General features: G+C 35.9%; 1 protein-coding gene across 1 annotated transcript in view; it reads right to left on the bottom strand.

Annotated features, from left to right (window-relative positions):
* Positions 1-15,303: 15,303 nt before the first annotated feature.
* Positions 15,304-21,877, bottom strand: part of HCRTR2 (hypocretin receptor 2) — a 110,002-nt gene continuing 103,428 nt past the window's right edge. Inside the window, exons 6-8 of the mRNA XM_031037896.2 lie at positions 20,019-20,140; positions 17,748-17,973; positions 15,304-15,444 (exon numbers count right to left, since the gene is read on the bottom strand). Coding sequence (XP_030893756.2) covers positions 15,381-15,444; positions 17,748-17,973; positions 20,019-20,140 — 412 coding nt within the window. The 3' untranslated portion in view covers positions 15,304-15,380. The remainder of the gene's footprint in view (positions 15,445-17,747; positions 17,974-20,018; positions 20,141-21,877) is intronic.

Raw genomic sequence — 21,877 nt, 5'->3', positions numbered from 1 at the left:
TCAAAGCACTATAGATTTATTTTTAAATTTAATATAGTTCTTCCTTTTGTTATAGGATATAGTAGCCTTTGAAATGAGGTCATCCACAGTGCAGTCATTGTCCTCCAGAGAGATGAATGGTTGGGGGTAGTGGATGGATGCTTTTTGCTGAATTATAGACTGGACAATTTTGTAAGATTAATTCTCCCAGGGAAGTATTGAAGAAAGACTCTGGACATCCCATGGGAGAGATGTCTTACAATAATACATAAGGACATATTATTTTCAATATGGTATTAAGTCTGCTGGAAACAGATTTATATTGTTTAAATTATCTTCTTTTCCTTCTCAAGGTAATTTTTTTTCCATTGTAAAATATTTGGTATTTATGTATAGCATTTGAAAAATAACAAATGAAAATATTTATATTTAGGCTACCAAGAGATATCTACTGTTTACCTTTTGGTGTATTTTCTTTAAATTATTTTACTTATTTTTGAAGCATCCTTGTTGGATTTGTATATACATTTGTACAATAAAATGTTAATAGCATCTTTATTTTTTCTCATTGCAAAGGTCAAGAAAAATCAATGATTTTATCACTTATGGGTAACTAGTGTGAATATTTGGTTATATTTCTTAGGTCTTTTTACATATATATATACATCCATATGTATCCTATATATCATTTTTCAAAGCATAGATAGCACAGAAATATTAATAAGTTATAGATGGAAATAATATGAAAAAAGATGGCAAAAGTTATCTATTTTAAATTTTCAGCTATTTCCATTAGAACTCTACATTCACTTCTTGGATTTAAACTAATATATTTTTTTAAAGACTTTTTGGGGCTTCTGGATGGCACAGTTGGTTAAGCCTCTGACTCTTGGTTTCAGTTCAGGTCATGATCTCAGGGTCATGGGTTCCAACCCTGCCTTGGGCTCTGCGCTCAGTGAGGAGTCTGCTTAAAAGATTCTCTTTCCCTCTGCCTCTCCCTCTTCCCCTCCCACCCCAGCATGCACGGACTTTCTCTCTCTCTCTCTCTCTCTCAAATAAATAAAGAAATATTTAAAAAAAAAAAATCAGGCTTTTCAAACTGTAAATTTTTAAAATAGAAATCCAAATAACTAAAATTCCATGACTGACACATAAAATAAATGCTTTGTCCATGTAATGCATTTTTTTGCATGTGGAAACTACTCAGCTGTTTTTGGTTAATTATGCAAGTAAACCTATAATCATTGGCAAAAATTCAGAAAATATAGAAAATTCTAAGTAAGAAAATAAAAATAATATATAATTTCATTCCCAGAGATAAATGATGTTGAGATTTGATGTGCAACTTTCAAAAATTTGCCAGGCATAATTATAAATATTCACCATATATATTTTAAGATTATATGCTACATACTGTTCTATAATTTGGTTTGTTCCATTAACAATGCATCATGAACACCTTTCCATGTCCATATGTAAATATCAACATAGATTTATGTCTATGTAGCATTCTATTACTTTAAACTTTATTTAGTCTAATATTCTTTCATTTATCCAACAAATATTTATTTTACATGTACTATATTCCAGGCACAGCTCGTGTTTTACAGATAGGTAATTAAAGAGACATAGATTCTGCCTTCATGGAGTTTATATTCTAGTTGGGGAATACGTAAACAAATAAAAAGTATATACCATCTACATCAGGTACCTGTAAATCTAAGAAGAAAAATAAGAAAGAAAAAAGGAGATAAAAAATTCCAGAGTTGTACGGAAAAGAATTACTATTTTATATAGGATAAGTAAGTAAAGTGACAAGACACATAGCTGAAAAAGTGGAGAGAGATTCCAGGCAGAGGGAGATAGATAATTACTCTATATGTTCACAGATCAGCTATTAGGCCACTGTGGCTGGGACAGAGTGAGGAAAGGGGAGAGTGATAGGACATGGGGTCAGATAGGTTGTGGGACTTTGTAGGCTTACAGTAAGGATTTTGATTTTTTTTTTTACTTGAATAAAATAAGGAGTCATTGGAGAGTATTGAGCAGATTTGTTTGCTTTGTTTAAAAGGATCCCAACTACTGACGTGTGGAGAATAGCACATGGGGAGTCAAGGTGAAAGCAGAAAGCCTACTTGGGAAGCTAGTTCTGTGCCTTGGGTGCACTGAACTATGAGTTTGGGATGATGAGGAGGAACTAGGAAGAAATGATGAATTAAGTGAAAGGAAATCCACGAGAACAGGGCATCCTTGAAGCCAAGGAGAAATGTTTCCAGGAGAAGGGAGGAATCCACCACTAATAGCTCCAGTAAAATTAAGACAGAATATTAATTTAGCAATGTGGAGATTATTGGCGATGATAATAAGAGACGTATTTGTGGGATATGGGAGGAAAAACCTAAACAGGGTACATTCAGGATTAAAAGGAAGCAAAATAATTCTGATAACTGGTTATTTCTTCTTCAAGGAAATTTTCTATAAAGAGAAGCAGAGAATCGGGGAAGGGTCTGGAGAGGGATATGTGATCAAGGAAGAGATTGGAGATACTAGATTATATTTATTCTATACCTTAAACACCTTTCCTGACGACAAATAAAAATCAAATGAGTGCTTGAGTCACATCTATAATATAATCCTGGCTGTAGCCCTCTAGCTCTTCTGTCTCGCAACTGGAAGCACCCACCTGAAGTTGGCATTCTCCCTCGCTGCGGTGTTATTGCTTGTTTTTCCCTCTCTGTGTTCTACGTCTGTGTGTTGCCTCACTGCAACTGTTAATATGTTATATCATTTTAAGCAGATTATCATATGTTTACTTCCCTTTAATTCTTTCCTGGAAAGGACTTTGTCTACTTAATGGAATTATCGTAAAATTGTTTCCAACAGCTTTTATTTGTTCTATCTCATTATAGATTTCTAAATAAATTCAACTTCGCTATTGATGTAAAGCTCATTTCCAACTCATATTTTCCTAATGGGTGAATTACTACAAATAGAGCCCGAGATTAATGGTACCTGAATTTGGATCTTTCCACATAATCTGAGCTTTTCTTCGCTGAGATGCTCAGAACAAACTTTCCTTTTGAGGGTCATTCAATTGGCTTTTCCTGCAGGGTATTATTTTTCCTCTTAATGTCTCCATATTTTCTCCTACTTTGGATCCTTTTCTCCACATTTCCAATGTATCAGGTTTTTTCTTTTTTAAATCTATGCAATGTAAAAATTATCCCATAATCAGTGTCTTAAAACAATAATAATTATTTAGCATCACTCACGGTTTCTGTGGGTCTGAAATTTGGGAGAAGCTTGCCTGCGTAGTTCTGGCTCAGGACTCTTGTGAGTTATTTCAGAAGGAAGGTCTCAAAAGCATCTTCCTCACTTGTCTGGCACCTGAACTGGGAAGCCTTGAACAGCTGGGACTCCCTGGGCATATCCCTATCTTTATGTAGTTTCTCCACGTGGTCACTCTAGATGGTAACTTCAGGATAGCTGAACTTCTTACATGTCAGTTCAGGGCTCCCACAGCGTATGTCTCCAGAGAAAGCCAGATGGAAGCCATTAATGCCTTTTGTGAGTTAGCTTCTCAGTTTATGCCACATCACTTCCACTGCATGCTATTGGTCAGGCAATTGTGAAGTTCTCCTTAGTTTCAAGGAGAAATAGAACCCTCACCTCCTAATGGAGGAATATCAAGCCGGTGTTGTAAAAATAGCATGTGGGATTGGATATACACTGGTGCAGCCATCTTTGAAAGATTACAATCTGCACACAAATCTCTTTTCTTTTCAAATCTTGTTTCTTTTCCAACAAGATTATGTTCTTATACTTCGACATAATCTCCAGTTTTCCACACTTTTATTTTTTTATTCTCTCGTTACTCTCCTGGTTTCACTTCCTTGCCTCCCATCCTGAACCCTGTTAAGAAATTTCTTCACACTCTTTAGTACTCTCAGATGCTTCTACTTAGGATCCTTAAATACACCACAGCTGTCCATCCCCAAATCAAATGAGCTCTGCATCTACACCACTGACTCATACTGGGGAAAACTGTATGACCACGTTTGTTGGTGGCAACATCATCATCATCATTATTATTATTACTTTCTATCCTCACCTAGAGTATTTGACAATGGCAAACAGCACTCGGTCAACTAGTTAAAAATATTCCCCATTCTCAAAGATGGCTATTGCAAACATTTACCACATTTATAAAATGTACCTTTTCACAACTCTTGCCAGAAAGTTTAGTCTGCTTCTAATAAAAATTTCTATTATCTTCTGTTTTAACACCTCAACATTTAATTTCTAAAAATAGAAAATTAATTTATTTTCATTGTCTTTAAAAAAATAACATGTGCTCTATTTTTTATAGATATAACTATTTCACATCTATTGTTTTGAAGTGTTCTCTTTATTATTTTTGAATAATAACATATTTTAAGCTTTAATTTTATTTTAAATCAAATATTATTTCAGAGCATGTTTGTTAACTTTTTAAGCTATTATGTATTTAGCACATGTCACATGCTAATAATGGTTCTAAGTATTTTATATACAGTGAATCATTTGATCCTCAAAAGAACCCTAAGTTGCAGAAACTATTATGATCATTACACTGAGGTAAAAAGAAGATACATAACTTTCCAAGTTTTCTACTACAAGAGTAGGCTAATTGTCCAGTTTATGTTCATAACCACTGTATAACACTTCTTTTTATGCCTAATATTATCACATTATTATTAAATTGGCTTGTAATATCTCTACGTTCTTGTCCTTGTTAAGGTTTTCTGAGTGGCCAAATACATTTTCAGTTATTTCAAATTTTCCAATATCTTAAGATAATTTATCTTTGCATTTTCAGGATACAGAGTAGTATTCAGATATAAGTTTTAAATATATATACTCACATATATTTTTATTTTTGCTTGATATATTACTTTCTGCAATAAATATATTAATACTGCCTGATAATCTGAATTTTATCAGTCTTTTATACTGTCTGTATTTTGCTCAATTATTTCTTGAGATATTATTGGCATATAATGTTGTGTAAGTTTATGGTGTACAATGTGTGGATTTGACACATTTATATATAGTAATACGATTACCACTATAGCACTAGCTAACACCTCTATTATCTCACATCATTATCATTTTTTTTTTATGGTGAGAACTTTAAATTTCTAGTCTTTTACAAACTTTGAAGTATATAATACAGTATTGTTGACTATAATCACTGTGCTATACATTAGATCTTCAGAAGTCATTCATCTTCTATTTGCAAGTTTGTACACTTTGACCAATATCTTCCCAATTGCCCCACCTCCCAGCTCCTGTAACCACCATTCTACTCTATTTCTAAGAGTTTGGCTTATTTAGATACCACAGATAAATGACATCATACAGTTGTCTTTTTTCTGTCTGATTTATTTCACTTAGCATAATGCCTTCAAGACCCAATCATGTTGTTGTAAATAGCAGGTTTTCCTTCTTTCTCATGGATGAATAATATTCCATTGCATATATGTGTATACCACATCTTCTTTTCTATTCATTTTTTGGTGGACATTTAGGTTATTTTCATATCTTGGTTACTGTGGGTAATGTTTCAATAAACATGGAGTGCAGGTATCTGTTTGATATCCTGTTTTCATTTTCTTTGGATATATACGAGGCAGTGGAATTTCTGGATCATATGGTAGTTCTATTTTTAATTTTTTGAAGGACTTCCATATTGTTTTCCATAGTGGCTGCACCAATGTGCATTCCTACCAGTAGCACACAAATATTCCTTTTTTCCACATCCTCACCAGCACTTGTCTCTTGTCTTCTTGATGATAGCCATTCTAATAGGTGTGAGGTGATAGCTCACAGTGGTTTTGGTTTACATTTCCCTGATGATTAGCGATATTGAGCATCTTTTCATGTATCTGTTGGTTATTTGGATATCTTGTTTGGAAAAATGCTATTCAGTTCCTCTGCCCCTCCCACCTTTTTAAATCCAGGTGCTTGGTTTTTTTTGTTATTGAGTTGTAAGAGTTCCTTATGTAGTTTGGATATTAAACCCTTATCCAATATATGGTTTGCAAATATTTTCTCCTATTCCATAGGTTTTCTTTTTATACTTTTTCATTGTTTCTTCTGTTGTGCAGAAGATTTTTAATGTGATGTAGTCCCACTTGTTGATTTTTTGCTTTTGTTGCTTATGCTTTGGTGTCATATCTAAAAAATCATTGCCAAGAACAATGTTAAGGAAATTCTTTTCCAATTTTCTTCTAGGGGTTTTAGAGTATTAGGTCTTATATTTAAGTTTTTAATTCATTTCAAGTTAATTTTTGTGAGTGGTGTAAGAAAAAAGTCTAATTTCATTTTTCTGCATGTGGTTATCCAGTTTTCCCAACACTACTTGTTGAAGAAACTATCCATTTTTCATTGAGTATTCTTGGCTCCCTGGTCAAATACTAGTTGACCATATATGTGTGGGTTTATTTCTGGACTCCCTATTTTGTTCTGATGATGATCTATGTGCCTGTTTTTGTGCCAGTACCATACTATTTTGATTATTACAACATTTTAATATAGTTTGAAATCAGGAAGTGTGAGGCCTCCGGCTTTTTTCTTCTTTCTCAGGATTCCCTTGGCTATTCATGGTCTTTTGTAGCTCCATACAGACTTTAGGACTTTTTTTTCTATTTCTGTGAAAAATGCAATGGAACATTAATAGGGATTGCACTGAATATATTAATGGCTTTGAATAGCTATGGACATTTTAACAATTCTGATCCACAAACATGATATATCTTCCCATTTATTTGTGTCTTCTTCAGTGTCTTTCATTAAACTTTCATAGTTTTCATGGTACAGATCTTTCATTTTTTTGGTTAAATTTCATCTTAATATTTTAATTTTTTGATGCTATTGTGAATGGGATAGTTTTCTCTATTTCTTTTTCAGATGTTTCATTGTTACTAATAGAAATGCAACTGATTTCTGTAAGTTGATTTTATTTTCTGCAACTTTACTGAATTCATTGCTTATTTTCAACATTTTTTTGTTGATCTTTAAGATTTTCTATATGTAAGAGTGTATCATCTGCAAATAACAACAATGGTACTTCTCTATTTTAATTTTGAATCCTTTTATATCTTTGTCTTGCCTGATGGCTCTACCTAGGACTTCCAGTGCTATGTTGAATAAGAGTGGTGAGAATAGACACCCTTGTCTTGTTCTTGATCTTAGAGGAAAGGCTTTCAACCTTTTGTCATTGACTATGATGTTAGCTGACTTCTGCTCCTGCTTAGGTGAATAATTCAAGAAGGTCTGAGGACTACAGGCTGGGGACACTAAAATGGGATTTTCAATTTCATTTGACAGCAGGTGGCCCCTTGAGAAATAGCAGCTCAAGTGTAAGCTACCCCACTAAAGAGCCTCTAAGACTTGGACCTGGGACAGATTTTGATGTGAAGCTCCCTTAGATATTTATAACAAAAGAGGAGAAAATGTAGTTTGCTCTCTTCTATTTATAGTAGACACAACCACACTCACAAGAACACTCTCACAAGGACGCAAAGATAGAGGGGGAGAAGAGAAAATCCTCAATACCCATGCTTGTACACCAAGGCCTCCATTAGCCAGGGAGCAGCTAGCAGAGCAAGCTGTGGTGTTCAAGGTGGTGGCAGATTTTTGGCTCTAAGACTAGAAATTGGCAGCAGTATTTGGGTGCCTGGGGCAACATATGCCACAGGAGGGGGCAGACGTCATTGGTTTAGAGTAAAAAAGAAAGAGGACAGCTCACAGGGTGAATATCTACCTAACTTTCCCTCTCCCATAAACACACACAGTCAGAAAAAAAGCATGTTAACAAGAGGAAGACAAGTTCACAAATGTATTTAAAGCACGTCATCGACAGAACAGCACTCCCTCTGTTAAAGTGGATGGTGGCTTAGATCCATTGTAAATAAAATTAAACATTAATGTGACTTCACTTATTCCCCAAATCTTCATCTAGTTTTAACATCTATTAAATCTAATGTTTATTTTCCAGCCCCATTGCCACTGCCTTGGCTTAGATCCAGTCGTTATTCTTGAGGATGAATAGTTCCATAAAACCTTATCTGAGATCTAAACTTACAATGTCCAACTCTCAGATTCACTAGCTACAGGGCCATTAATACACTCTCCAGAACCCAAATCTAATCACATCACTCCTCTGGGTAGAATTCCTAAATTGTTCTCCATTATGTAACACAAGTTTTAAATTTCCTTAAATGTTATAAAAAACTTTTACCAGGCACCTGGGTGGCTCAGTTTGTTAAGCGACTGCCTTCGGCTCAGGTCATGATCCTGGAGTCCTGGGATCGAGTCCCACATCGGGCTCCCTGCTCAGCAGGGGGTCTGCTTCTCCCTCTGACCCTCTTCCCTCTCGTGCTCTGTCTCTCATTCTCTCTCTCAAATAAATAAAATCTTTAAACAAAACAAAACAAAACTTTTTACCACCTACCCCCTACCACCAACGTTATTATTATTTTTTTTAACCACTGGCCCCTGTTGTCCCTTTAAATTGTGTGCAAATCCTGAAGGGGTCATGCTGTGGCACATGCCTATCGCATTGTGGATCTATCCCTTCTGCTCAGAATGCCTTCCTCATCTCTGCCTTCAAATTCCAGCAAAGCCTCTTGCTTCCACAGCTACCTTTCTTTAGGCAGAGCCCAAAATGTCATCCTGTCTGATATCTAGCACCTAACACCTGATTTTTCACTTTGTTTACATTCCTCCTTACAAAAGGGTTAGCTTCATGTGGGCAGGGGTTGAATCTTTTTCAGCTGTATAACCCTTCTTAGTATCGTGTTCAGGTGAGTCGTAAACACACAATTTTTGTTCTTCGTGAGCAATGTCTCATATTGCTCCTAACGCTTTTCAGAATTCAGTAAAGTAGAAGTACAATGTTGGGTAAGGATTCCTCATTGACTGATTTAGTCAACAAAGGTTTATTGAGGGCTTACATCTTATGAGGCACTGTGTGAGGTCCAGGGGCTGACACACAAATCTTATAAATACAGCCTAGTTCTTGCCTTCAAATAATTCATGTGCTACCAGGGAAGAAAATGCCTAAATCAAAAGGTCTGAATCTAATTTATTGAGAAATATTAATATCTCAATAATTAACTTATTGAGAAAATAACTGGCACTGAAAGGAAAGAAAATAACTGGATTCTGAAAGGATTTTTAGTATATTACTGAATAATTTCTGAGAGGACAGTTGTTTATACTTCTTTAAAAATGTTTACCTTTTCGGTCTTAAGAAAATCATAACAGATGTTCATCAGGATTTGAAACCCATCAGTTGGGAAAGGATTTAAACAGATATGACATTTTCAAAAAAATATGATAAAATATAGATGCAATGGAGGATACATACTTTGTAAAGAGAAAGGTACAGTTTTCTAATGATATTTAAATTTGTTAAGTCAATCCTTAAAAGCCAAAATGTTTGGCAGAGAAGGAATCCTCCTCTCAGAGTGGGAAAAATGCAGTATGATTGTTTTAGAATCCAAGGAAGGGAGCTCTGCTGCCTTTTCATGATACCAGAGTGGGGTAAGTTCTATTATTATAACAGCTCTCAACAGAGGGAATAAAGCCATAGGATTTATAAAGTAAAAGGGCCTCATCTGCAGAGATATTCAAAATGGATAATTTACAATTTTTAAAAGATGAATCAATAAGGAAATTATTAATAGCTAGCCAAGAAAAAAAGCAGTATGACCTACTCCTGCCCTCAATCATACACAGTTAAAAGTGAAGACTGGACAATAGAAAGAGTTGTAGAGGATTTACAAGATCAAATTAAGCAAATGTATATGGTCCTAAGAATAATTTGTAAATAATGAAATAATTTTCAGAACAACTTCTGCAGGATCAAAAACCAGAAAGGCCCCCGATAGCAGAGAGAGGGTAAAGTGATGTGATTCATGCCAAGCAGACTCTCCATCTGGAGATGTAAGTCTCTGGCATGCAATCCTAAATGAGAGAAGAGAGGCTGGCTCTGATGGCTGGACAGTCTAACTCAGTAAGGTTTTATGCCTAGCTCGAATTTATTTTCGACACTATTGGAGAGCAGGCACTCTGTTGTATGGGAAATGTCATGATTTTCATTAAAGCAAAAAGTAAGAATTTTTTCGAAGTAAATAATGTCAAGTAATGAGTGTAGTACTACCTGATGATCTCGTTTTTCCCTGGATGGGGAAGAAGATAAATCGAAGATGTAACTGATAAACTGGGAATAAAATGAAAGGATGAAGAATCCATTTGTCCCTTTGGGTTTGAGGGAAGTTATAGTGGGAACACAAGTATGAGATTAAAGGATAATAAATTGTCGGCTCAGAATAAATGAACAGAGTTTTGCATTTTAGAGGAGGATATGTTGCCATAGGGGATAATAAGGCACAAAGTGCAGCCTATGAACTGCACTAAGCAAAACTATGAGTGGTTTGGTGAAGAATAGTGGAAGTCAAAGTCTTATACATTAAGGAGACCAGGGGAGTATAGAGCTGGATGCGGGGTGCATCATATACATGGACCCGGTGCTGGAGAGTGTGACCTCAATCCAGGAGCTAATGTATGTGAATGAGGGGAGAAGAGATGAAGAGGTTGACAGTGCTGGCAAAAGAGAGAGGTCAATGATGAGAAAGCCCTCAGAAGGGCCAAGTTTTACTAATGAATGGAAAAGTAGTCATCTGGGCCTAGGATGGGTGACAGGGAGAATGCTGGTGCTACCTCCCAATTCCATGGTGACTGGAGAATGGGAATTAGTGTTCTCAACATGTGGTTTAATTTTGGTTTAAAAAAAAATACGAAGGTCCAGGCAGTGTAGACTCTGGGAATATAGGGCATTTTGTTCTCAGTGAAAAAGGGGTTTTAGAGAGCACATGGAAAGAATTGAGAAAAAATAAAACAAAAAGATGAGTTGGGGAAAGAACTGCCATGTGATTATTATTAATTCATTAATTCAAGCAGTATTTATCAAGTGACTTCTATATGCCAGCCATCGTTCTAGGACCCAGAAATATAGCAGTAAACAACACAGAGAAGGTCTGTGGCATCAAGAATCTCAGATTCTTGGGGCGCCTGGGTGGCTCAGATGGTTAAGCGTCTGCCTTCGGCTCAGGTCATGGTCCCAGGATCCTGGGATCCAGTCCCGCATCGGGCTCCCTGCTCAGCGGGGTGCCTGCTTCTCCCTCTGCCTCTCTCTCTCTGTCTCTTATGAATAAAAAAAAACTTTAAAAAAAAAGAATCTCAGATTCTTATTATTTATATGGAATTTTGGAGGAGATAGGCAGTTTATAGACTTCTTTTCTTCACTTGTCCCAAATTATTATAACCATATGAATACCAGTCAAATAGAAAAAGAAAGAAAGAAAGAAAGAAAGAAAGAAAGAGAGAAAGAGAGAAAGAGAGAAAGAGAGGAAGGAAGGAAGGAAGAAAAGAAAGAAAGAAGAAAGAAAGAAAGAAAGAAAGAAAGAAAGAAAGAAAGAAAGAAAGAAAGAAAGAAAAAAGAAATGCTTTTGTTTTTAGGGAAAAAGCTGTCTAGAATACCATAAATATGAAACCTAGATATTTGTATAGGAGAGGAAAACTAGTCACCAAACTAAAAGATATAATTGAAGAAAGGAATAAACTAAATGAAGAAGGGAAATCTTTAAAAGGCTGGGGTGTGAAATTAGCACACATTGGGGAATTTTCTCAGACTAAATAATATCTACCTCAGGTTTTTTTTTAAGATTATTTATTTTAGAGTGAGAATGTGAGGGGGGAGAGAGGAGAAGGAGAAGGAGAGAATCCTCAAGCAGACTCCCTGTGGAGTGTGGAGCAGTGCTCAACCCAGGACACTGAGATCATGACCTGAGCTGAAATCAAGAGCTGGCCTCTTAACCAACTGGGCCAACCAGGCACCCCATCTCAGTTTTATATATATGTTAGACATACACATATGTACATGTGTATATGTGTTGGTGATACTCTAAAATGACAATTTTTCCCATTCCTCAGTGAATATTCTGCATGATTAGACATGGCTTTGTAAGCAAGTGCTCCACTTCATCTACCTGTACCATAGAAGGAGAAGTCTTCAATCTGTGTCCCTGTGAAAGAAACATCACTTCTTTCTGGACATGATCTTTTATCACATCCATGACAAATTAAGCTTCACGTTGCCATGAAATCCTGTTAAGGATTTCTCAGTCCCACAAATATTTTGTTTGTACCCTTCTCCCTTTGGAAATTATCAGGCTAACTCAAACAATGTATGAAAAGCAATGGATGGAATAGGTGGTTTGTTTCCAAAGATGACACAAGTACCACCTCCTCGGGTGTAAATCCCTAGTGACCTGCCATGCCCTTGACCTAAGAGTCTCAAAGTTGGGATTCCTTCCAAGTTGAGGCAGCAAGCTTAGCTAGGGCTTGGAATGGGAGCTGACACAGATCCAAAAGCCCACTGATAAACATAGATATTCTGGAAAGAAAATAAATGGCTTGTTTTGGGGGGATGTAAAATTATAATTTTTGGATATAAAAATGCATTTTTTTTTCCTTTTTCCTTGAGCTTTGCTTCATTTGTTCTCAAGTTAACCACTTGCCATGGTACACCTCAAGAGATAACAAGAACCTGAGGCACTGAGTCACCCCTATTGTCTGGAGCTGGTCTGAAAGGTTCAGGAACTCTGTAGGGCAAGGCGGGCTGTAGGGGTAGGTCTGCTCATGCTTAGCTTTGGGGGAGGGGGAGGCTGGGGTAAGGACTACAGCTGGAGAGTGAGGAAGTAGTAAAAGCAGGGCAAGGCCAAAGAGGTTCTTCAAGAAACTTCCCTTGTTACCATTTCCCATTCATGGCAACTGGCCTAGATGAAAGCGGGGATGAGTTACCTCTCTTCAGGGCTGACTCCAGGAGCAGAAGTGGCCAAATACCTAATCTGTGATGATGGATTACTCAAAGCAAAACACCTTCACCCATGAAATAGCTAGTCTTGGGCTTTCACTCTGAGAGTTTCTGCTCTGTCTTTAGAAACCATCCCATAATCAAATCACATTTCTCTAGATGGAGTCAAGTATTTACCTTGCCCAGTTACTTTGGCTCCATTTTTTATACAAGTTAGAATAAACAGCAGTGAATAAAAATGGACTTTTAAATAAAAATCCTTGACAGTTGATTCTGTCATTTATCAGAATCATTTAGGAAATGAAAAGCAGAAAATATACATTTTAAAATTCATCACTAATTAAAAAGAGCCCTAAAAGTTTTATATATAATGACCAAGAAAAAAATTGCTTAATTATGGAAATACCACCTATTTGTCTAATAACAAATTGAAATCACAAGGTCATCATTTTCTCTAAATCCAAATAAGATACAATCTCTTGACTCTGATAAAAGTTCCAAAATTTAATGATATATATCAGTGGTTTAACATAATTTTTATGAAATATTTCTGTGTTAATCTTAACCATCCTTAGTTTAGTACCTGCTCTTAAAAACAACATTAAAAACATTTTATATCATGATTAACCCTGGTTATATAAACTTATTGGGAAAAAATATTTTGATCATTAAGTACCACACCAGAGGGCTTAATTTAATTCTTACCTGCAAAGATTTGACACTAGTTATGAGTGAATATCCAACGTCTCTAATCAACAACAACAGGATTTTTCATACAATAGAGAGGGCAGTGTTAATGTGATTATAGAATTCTCAATATGGTTTTTACTTAAAAAGTACATAACGAGCATCCTTCACAGTAGTTGGTGTGTAATCCCATTGGATTTGATAAGAAATTTCTTCATGAACACACAGGAAATTAAGCATTAAGAACTTTAAATGTATAACTGTTAAACAAGTGACATGATGTTACACACATGGGATACAACAATTATAGAAATACATTTTGGAAGAAAAAAACTTAAAAGATATTCTAACCCCAAAGCTTATAAAGAAAATTAAAGAGAATAGAAATACGTGGCAAATGGGAGGGAGTGTTTTGCTCCCTCTTTAATTGCAGCAGTATTCTAGAAAACAATCCTCTTTGAATTTGGGGAGATAACACTGTTTTCCATGCCTTTGCTCTTCATTTTCTGAGGTACATAAAGTACTAGAATAGACTTAAATTGACAATATTTTTTGTTTACATATTATCTCTAAAAAATCAATTATTTTGCTTCATGCTATTTGAAAACTAATTGTACATAACCTAATGGAATTTACTTTTTTTGACTTGTAATTTGTAGAAAGTAGAAAATTGTCTGTTGTAAAATTAATTGGAATTGAAAAACTTTCTAAGTTGTAATGACTAACCAGACTTTTTTTGAAATGCAGTTGATTACTACTATAATTTATATCAGGTGTGAGAGATTGTATTATTGTTATACTGATATTAAAACAATAATAGCCCTCCTCACAATTTGTGTCCATAAGCATGTTTGGGTGTTTGTCATTCTGATATTTCAGGTTTATGTATATTCAGACCACATTTTACAAGCATATTTATCTCTATCTTTAATAAAACAATGCACACTGGGAGTGAAATTCAGTATCACTATGCCTGACACTTTTGCAATTAACTCATCAATGATTTGTAACAGTTATTTGATATCCAAGAAACACTCTAAGTCTCGGAACCTTTAAGTCATTTTCCTCAGAAACTAGGAGTCCTCTTTTGCCAAGAATGAATGAATTCGAATATCAAAGTGTCCATGGGTTTGGAGAAATTCAGAAATAATGAAGTTCAAATGGATTCTCTATTCGCTAAAATGATCTCATCCTTATTGATAACAAAATTCAGCAACCCTAGTGACATTTTACATTAAATCTTTGAAATATGGCAAAACAGAGAGATGTGTATTCTATGTAGAGCATAAAACAGTTGCAACACATTCTTTCCATAAGAAGTCTCTCATTTGTGTTATTAGCACATAATGAAGCGTGTGGTTGACCCTTTGTTCCATAAGATTGGCAGGTTTTGGAAAAAACTCTTTCTTGACCACTCGTCCTAGTAAGGTAACCATACTCCCTCCAGAACTCTTAGAAGGGTTCCAGAATCAACATGTTGAAAGCAATGCGTAGAGTCTGCTATTCCGTTGCCACAGTATCTTGTAGGTACTAGTGTTTGTTTGTTTTCCTTCCAGGCAATGATCATTCTTAGAAACTGTCTGCTTCCACAAAACTTAGCCTTTAGTTAGTGTAAGTAAAATTGGAGATTTAAAAGTTTTAGTTAGAAACGCAAGTCATCCAGGTATCCATAAAGTACACAAGTGCTTTAAAACCAGTCTTCTTTCACACTGCACTGGTCATGCAAGGCAATTGGTTCATAAACCACTATCTCTTTGAATGAGATGACACTGAGTGACGTTCAACATACTCAGCCTCTTTCGACCTCCAACCAGGTTGACAGGAGTGATGACGATGGTCCCTGTTGTAGATACCTGTGCAGTGAAATACTTAATTTTGCTGGGCTAATTAGCAGGTGCCAGGTGATATATTTGGAGCAGGGGTTCTCAAATTTTTAGGTGCTTCAGGATAACCTGTAGGATTTGTTAACACACAGAGTCCTGGGTGCCACCCCCAAAGTTTCTGCTGCAGCAGATCTGGGATTGGGTGGAAATTTGCATGTCTAATAATTTCTTAGGTGAGGCTGATGTTGATGGTTCAGAAACCACATTTTGAGAATCACTGATTTACAGCAAAGGCATCTTGACTTCTGAGTCTATCCTTAACAGGCAATCGTACAATGGCTGCCTCTCTGAGCCTCTCTCTTTCTCTCTTTCCTTCTCTCTTGCTCTCCCTCTCTCACTCTCTCCTTCTTAAATAATAAAGAACTAGATATATTACAGTCTCTATTATTTAGCTCTTATTCTGAGATACTACTTAGGCATTAAGGCATATTATCAATATTACTTGAAGAATCCTCAAACTATTTAAACTATCCTAGCTCCCATCACAATCTGAATATTACAACATTCCTTTCACGCAGCATAAACAAGAAAGTTCTCAAATGTACAAAGGGAAGGGAGGAGAGAGTTATAACACTTTGCTTTTGATGTTATCTTTCTGATAATTAGCAATATCACTTCAATAAACCTTCTCTGGTAGGGTCATTTTTTGCTTTGAGTAGGAAAAAAGCACAAGGTAGCCCCACGTTCTAAAATAAGAAGACGACTTGTGGACAATTTGCTTGTGTCTTCTTTCAGAAAGTGATGGGTTGGAAAATAGCAAGAAATGAATGAGCTAGTTTTTATCATCTATAAAAATTTTTCTTAAATATTATTCTCCACATCTTTTGTTTCAGTAAAAATAAGGATACCTGCTGCTGTCATGCAAGAAGAGCAACTTTCATGAACATCTCTTACTTTGAATTCAATTTTCAAGTAAATATTTGAGTTAGAAGCATTTTGCAGGGAGACAAGTTTGAAATATTCAGTGCTTTGGATTGCAGCTCTCACATTTGTACAAAGTATGCCAGGTGGCTACTCCTTTGTATGTGAGTTAGGAGCCAGCACTTCCCTCCTAACCACCTGCAGGCCTACGTGGAATTTGCGGACATCAGCCGTGTCACTGTAATGAATCAGAAACAAAACTTTTTCTGTTTGTGTCCCATGTTGGTTGCTTCACTCCTCCACCCCCATTTGAATCTGTCCCCTAGAGTGGTTTGCTGTCCTGTAAACTCTATTGACATCTCTCCCTCAGTCATCTAGAGCTCTTTTGAAGGCACGTGTACATCTGCCCCTACCTCATTCTCCAGCACCTAGCACAGTGGGTGCTTGTATTTGATAAATATTTATGAAATTCAAATAAATGCAAATATTTACATCACATCACCATGGCAGTAGTAACTGTCCCATATGGGACCCAGCTGTGATTTAGTAGTCCACTACTCCTTTTCTTTGTAAATTGCATTCTTAATTTAATCCAGCAAGGCCAACTACATCATTTTTATTGGTTAAAAGAATCCTGCCTTATTCTCAGATGTTGAAGTCTTTTCTTAGAGATGGAGATTGTTATGTATTTGTAGTTACTGCAAGATTGTTATGTTAATACAATCTTACTGGCCATATGTTGAGATGAGAAATGTGAGCAACGGTAAGGTTACAAACCTGAGAAAATTGTGTTAAATGAATGGAAATTAAAGTTTAATAGTATATATTTTTAAATAGTTTTGAAAGATAGCTTTTGAGTTATCTAATATAGTATGCTATTTTGTATATAAATATTCTGTCAGATGTCACATCATGAATCTTTTGTGATTTTTTTTAAAACTATGAAGTTAATTAACATGTCTGTTGTTAATTGAGTTAGTAATTGCTACTTCTTTTAGTAGACAAAAGAAAATCATTGGATAACTCTTGGTAATTTTTTGCAACCAATCTGAAGGTGAGAGAGTAAAATAACAATTAGAATTAAAAATATTCAAACATTTAATTGACACAAATCACAATACATGAAGCTAAAAGTGAAATAGCCTAAAATAAATTCAGTTGAAAGTCAAACTTCTAAAATTTTATTTAAATCAAAAGTTGAGAAATTATTTTAAACTGACTTTTTTTTTTTTAATTTCCAAAGAGCAATAGAGTAAAAAGAAAGAAAGAAAGAAGAAAAAAAGAAGAATGAAAGAAAGACCACAAAGTAATTTAAGCTTCAAATCATTAGGATAATAAAGTTTGTGTGTACAGAGATTTTTAAAAAAGAATAGTTTTACTCAGATATCCCTGTCATATGAAGAAATTTCTACCAGCTTTGAAGTGGCCCTGCTCCATTGGCTGCTGGGAGTGTGCTTATGCTGGTGAGCACAACTTGCTCTGAGAGTTTTGATATGTTGTCGAAGTTGCTGATCTGGGTGGTCAGAGACTTCCGGCTCTCTGTGCTCGTTCGGCCCCGGGTAAGCCGATCCTCCTGGTGATGGTGAACTCCAAGGCAACAGCAAGAAAATGCAGCTTTAAATTCCTCTCGAAACTTTCCTGACAAACCAGGGAGAATGAAAGGAAAAAGAATTACACATAAATAGTGTTCAACAAATCATGAATAGGGTATAACCCAGTTGCTCCCTTGAGCCAAACTAACAATGAGGTGCAACATTTTGCAAAAAGGAGGAAATAGGAAGAGGAAATTGTGTTACTGGAAGCTTGGTAGACTCTTGAAACAATAAGGTATTTCCATAAAATAATGTAACTGCTTTTCATGTGCGATGTTTGGAATTTGTTTCATTCCTTTAGAGTCAAACCTTCTATATTTGTGATTGTGGGTTTTTATAGACAGCTGTAATGAAAATGATCATTTGTAGGCTGTCCAGAGATACTTAATAATTTCAAAAATGATGAAGCCTGTATTGTATATAGCCATGACTGTACAGAAATTATCCCTACACTGGACTCTGAAGAAACTGGGCTACTGGCATGCTCAGTTCAACAGAGTATCTAGAAAATAACATCTTAAAATATGTAGAAAATTTCTAAAGTTTCATAATCTGCATGAGGCAGAACAAAAAATGGAAGGAAAAATTACCCACTTTAGAAGTTACTACTTGCCCTTAAGTCACTGACATGAAATTGGAGAAGTATGAAAAATGAAACAGACACCTTTTTAAGGATAAATGAACAGGATTGGGAATCATCATTTCTCTTCTCTGAGCCTCCATTACCAAAGTGGGTGATTGAGTGATTACATGAGAAGCGAATGTTCAAGGGCCTCCGACAATCGCTGGCACATCCCAAGTCTCCACAGGTTATCAACCACCTTCCCTGCCTCACTCCACCCCACAATAGCACTTTGACTTGGTCCTGTGGCCTTGACTTCAAACACTTCTCCCTATAACCTTCTAGGAGGTTTGATCTGCTTAGTGCAAGCCTGAGGGCTTTAGTCATCTAACCCCAAGGCAATGGCTTCCTCATTGCTTTCCAAGCCACAGCTCCACATGGTCCCTTGATCCCCCAAACACAGCACATGAGCAGTGAGTGGTATCCGGTGATCTCCGATCTAATGCCATCTTTAACCTGGAGACAGGGGTTGGATGTGGTGGGGGAAGGCAAGAAAACCCCACATATACACCACCTGAAAGGTGAAATAAAGCAGGTATATATATATGGTATATACCATGATTGAGAAAGAAAACAATGGAAGTTGACTGGTCATTTGTCTTTTTTTCTTTTTTTTTAAATAACCCATACAACCTACAAGGCCAAAGATGAAGTTGGAAAATACACATACTTTATTAAGTATGGCAATAAAATGAATTGCTTATTCTTCCACATAAAATTATCATATATTTGGAAATAGCAATGAAACAGAAATAGCCAACCGGTTAGAGAAGAAGACAGTGTAAAGATGCAGCTAATTAAAACACAATTCTAAAGGTCAGTCAGGCAAAATGTTTGTAAATAAAACAACTAGTTAAATGATTTTTACATTTACATTGGTTCCATAAACCGAGAAAAATTAAATCTGTTACAGATGTGTGTCTTTGTGTGTCATTTAGCTTGTGCATTATTTAGAAGTAGTATCATTTTTTGTGGTCAGTGAGAAATCTTGAGATAACCTGAAGAGATGTTACTCACAAGAGAAATGTAAATACAGAAAAATACCCAAAAGTGGGTTCCAATTCAATCTCAATGAGGCAATCTCAGTGTTGGCAAAGGAAATAATACAGCAAGTCTGTTTTATTTTCAGATAAAATTATTTTACATGTTGGTAAGTCATAAGTTTAATGTATGACAAGCAGGATTCTGTGTTCTTCAGTTCTCACAATTTTCACTTTCCTCCTACTCAACATTTCTTTTAAATTTTACGGGAAAATGACTTAGATGGTTTTCTCTGATGAGTTAGGTACCATGTGATCCCCCTCATCAGGGTAAAACCTCAAGATGAATTAGATCCGGGGGGGAAAAATCTCATTGTATAGCAATTAAGCTCTTCGCACATTTCAAGAGTGTTCAAAACCTTGTGGTCACTGATCCCTCGCCCTTGGTAAGGACTGTGGCTTACATGGAAGGAACGGTTGAAAACTCACCACTGAGAAAATTATAAATAATTGGGTTCGCAGCACTATTGGCATATACAAGCCAGTGTGAAAATGTAAACCAGGCGTATACAGTCTCTCTGTCTTCTGTGTGTGTAAACATCCCAAATACTCTGTAGGAAAAAGAAAACAAAACAAGAAACAATCACGGGAAATCCAATGTGATTTTGAAAAGTACCCTTCAAATAATGAAATTCATGGGTGAACACAGCCCTTGATGGAAGCTGCCTAACTAACCCCTGTCCTCCCCTGCAGCAGGCACTGCTCATGGCACCATAGTGGGTTTAGGAAAATGTCAGTACCTGAACAAAAGTTCCATGGCACAATTAGGACATCAAAGGCCAAATCAAGCCAGAGAATGGTCTTTCTCTCCTGTAAACAACAAATGTAATCCTATTTCTGGTGAGCAAGAGTACAGAAGTCGAATATATAGCTATGTTCTTTTTTCATTTTGTTTCTAAATACAGCTGAACAAGTTTGTTACTATTTCATTTTGTGTGTCATTTAAAAAGCACTCTTAAGCTGCAGTCTTTGAGTCCTTCTTCCTACCTACCTTTGTGCATTGATCAAAGTATCACATTTTTTCAACTACACTCTTCCCAGCCTTGTTGAAATTTGCCTTCTGGGACTTCATTACAGTTAGAGAGAGACTAGTTTTCAGTAGGCAAAATTCTGGTAACTTCTTAAAATTCATGAGTTTTAGTATTTTTATTTATGATGTTAAACTCTGAAAAATATTTCATTATTTTATCCTTAAACATCATTTTTAAGATTTGTTCCATACTCAGAAATATCCCATCTATCAAATTCAATCCGCTAGCCAATAGCAGGTAGCTTGTAACTAACTACCTAGTAAATTTTATAGATTGAAGATGATAATTCATTTCCTGCCAGAGGCTCCATCATTGATTGTGTAATTTGATTACACACGATGGTGCCCACGATAGAAATACATTTCTGGAATAAAGTGATGCTCTGTGGAGTACTGGAGTTTTACAAAAATACGATATGGAGTGAAATAGCATGGACAAATGGAATTAATGGTATGTTCTGACCCTCTAGCACAATATACCTTTGAAATCCTAGACAAACCAGAACTGCTTTAAAGAAGCTGGTTTTAACTAGTCAGGCAAAAAATTCTTTCAAGGAAAAGAGTTTAGAAATGTATTGGTAAGAGAAAGAAAATACAAGCATAACCTATAAGGGCAAACAAAGAGATAAGCATTTGAAGAAAAGGAGTGTTTTTCTCAAGTTTTGTGGAAAAGAGCAGAATGCTCAAAAAATTGAGAATATTTTAACATAGACTTTCTTCTTAGCCATTTATTTTCCTTGAAAAGGTCTTTAAGTTAGAAAAAGAAGAGAAATATTATGGACAAGTAGATATTTGGAAATAGTTAAAGGACTGGTCCAAGTGCCGAGATGCAGGGAATCCCAATGAGCAGTCCAGAGAGCAGTAAATCTGACTTTCATTGCATTTAGACAGAGTACCATAAAAGTACAAAAAGTTAAAAAAAAAGAGAAAATCATTCAGTCTCATAGCATGTTTATAAGGTTCTTAAGAGTAGCCAAAGATCAGAATAAATCTGTATGGGATTTCTTCCACCAAGAAAAATAAGACCGAAATTATGAAGAGCTATGGAGGGCAAAGTAGCTTTCAGTTTCTTGTGAGCCCGGATGTATCTCAAGGCCCCACGCTGCTGAAAATCTCATTCCTTAAAGGCTGTGTCTGTACTAAATAATATTACTAAACAAAAGGTCATTTTCCATCGGGAGAGTTATTAAGCAATCAAAACCAAGGGCCAAGAAGAATGAGAACTCTTTGCAGCCGGTTGTATCGCCTTTAGCGTGTG

The sequence above is a fragment of the Leptonychotes weddellii genome, chromosome 8, assembly GCF_054177405.1.
Source record: "Leptonychotes weddellii isolate Sample4059 chromosome 8, ASM5417740v2, whole genome shotgun sequence".
NCBI classification, from domain to species: Eukaryota; Metazoa; Chordata; class Mammalia; order Carnivora; family Phocidae; genus Leptonychotes; species Leptonychotes weddellii.
Note: the sequence above shows the minus strand (reverse complement) of the source record. Positions and strands in the feature narration are given on the sequence as shown.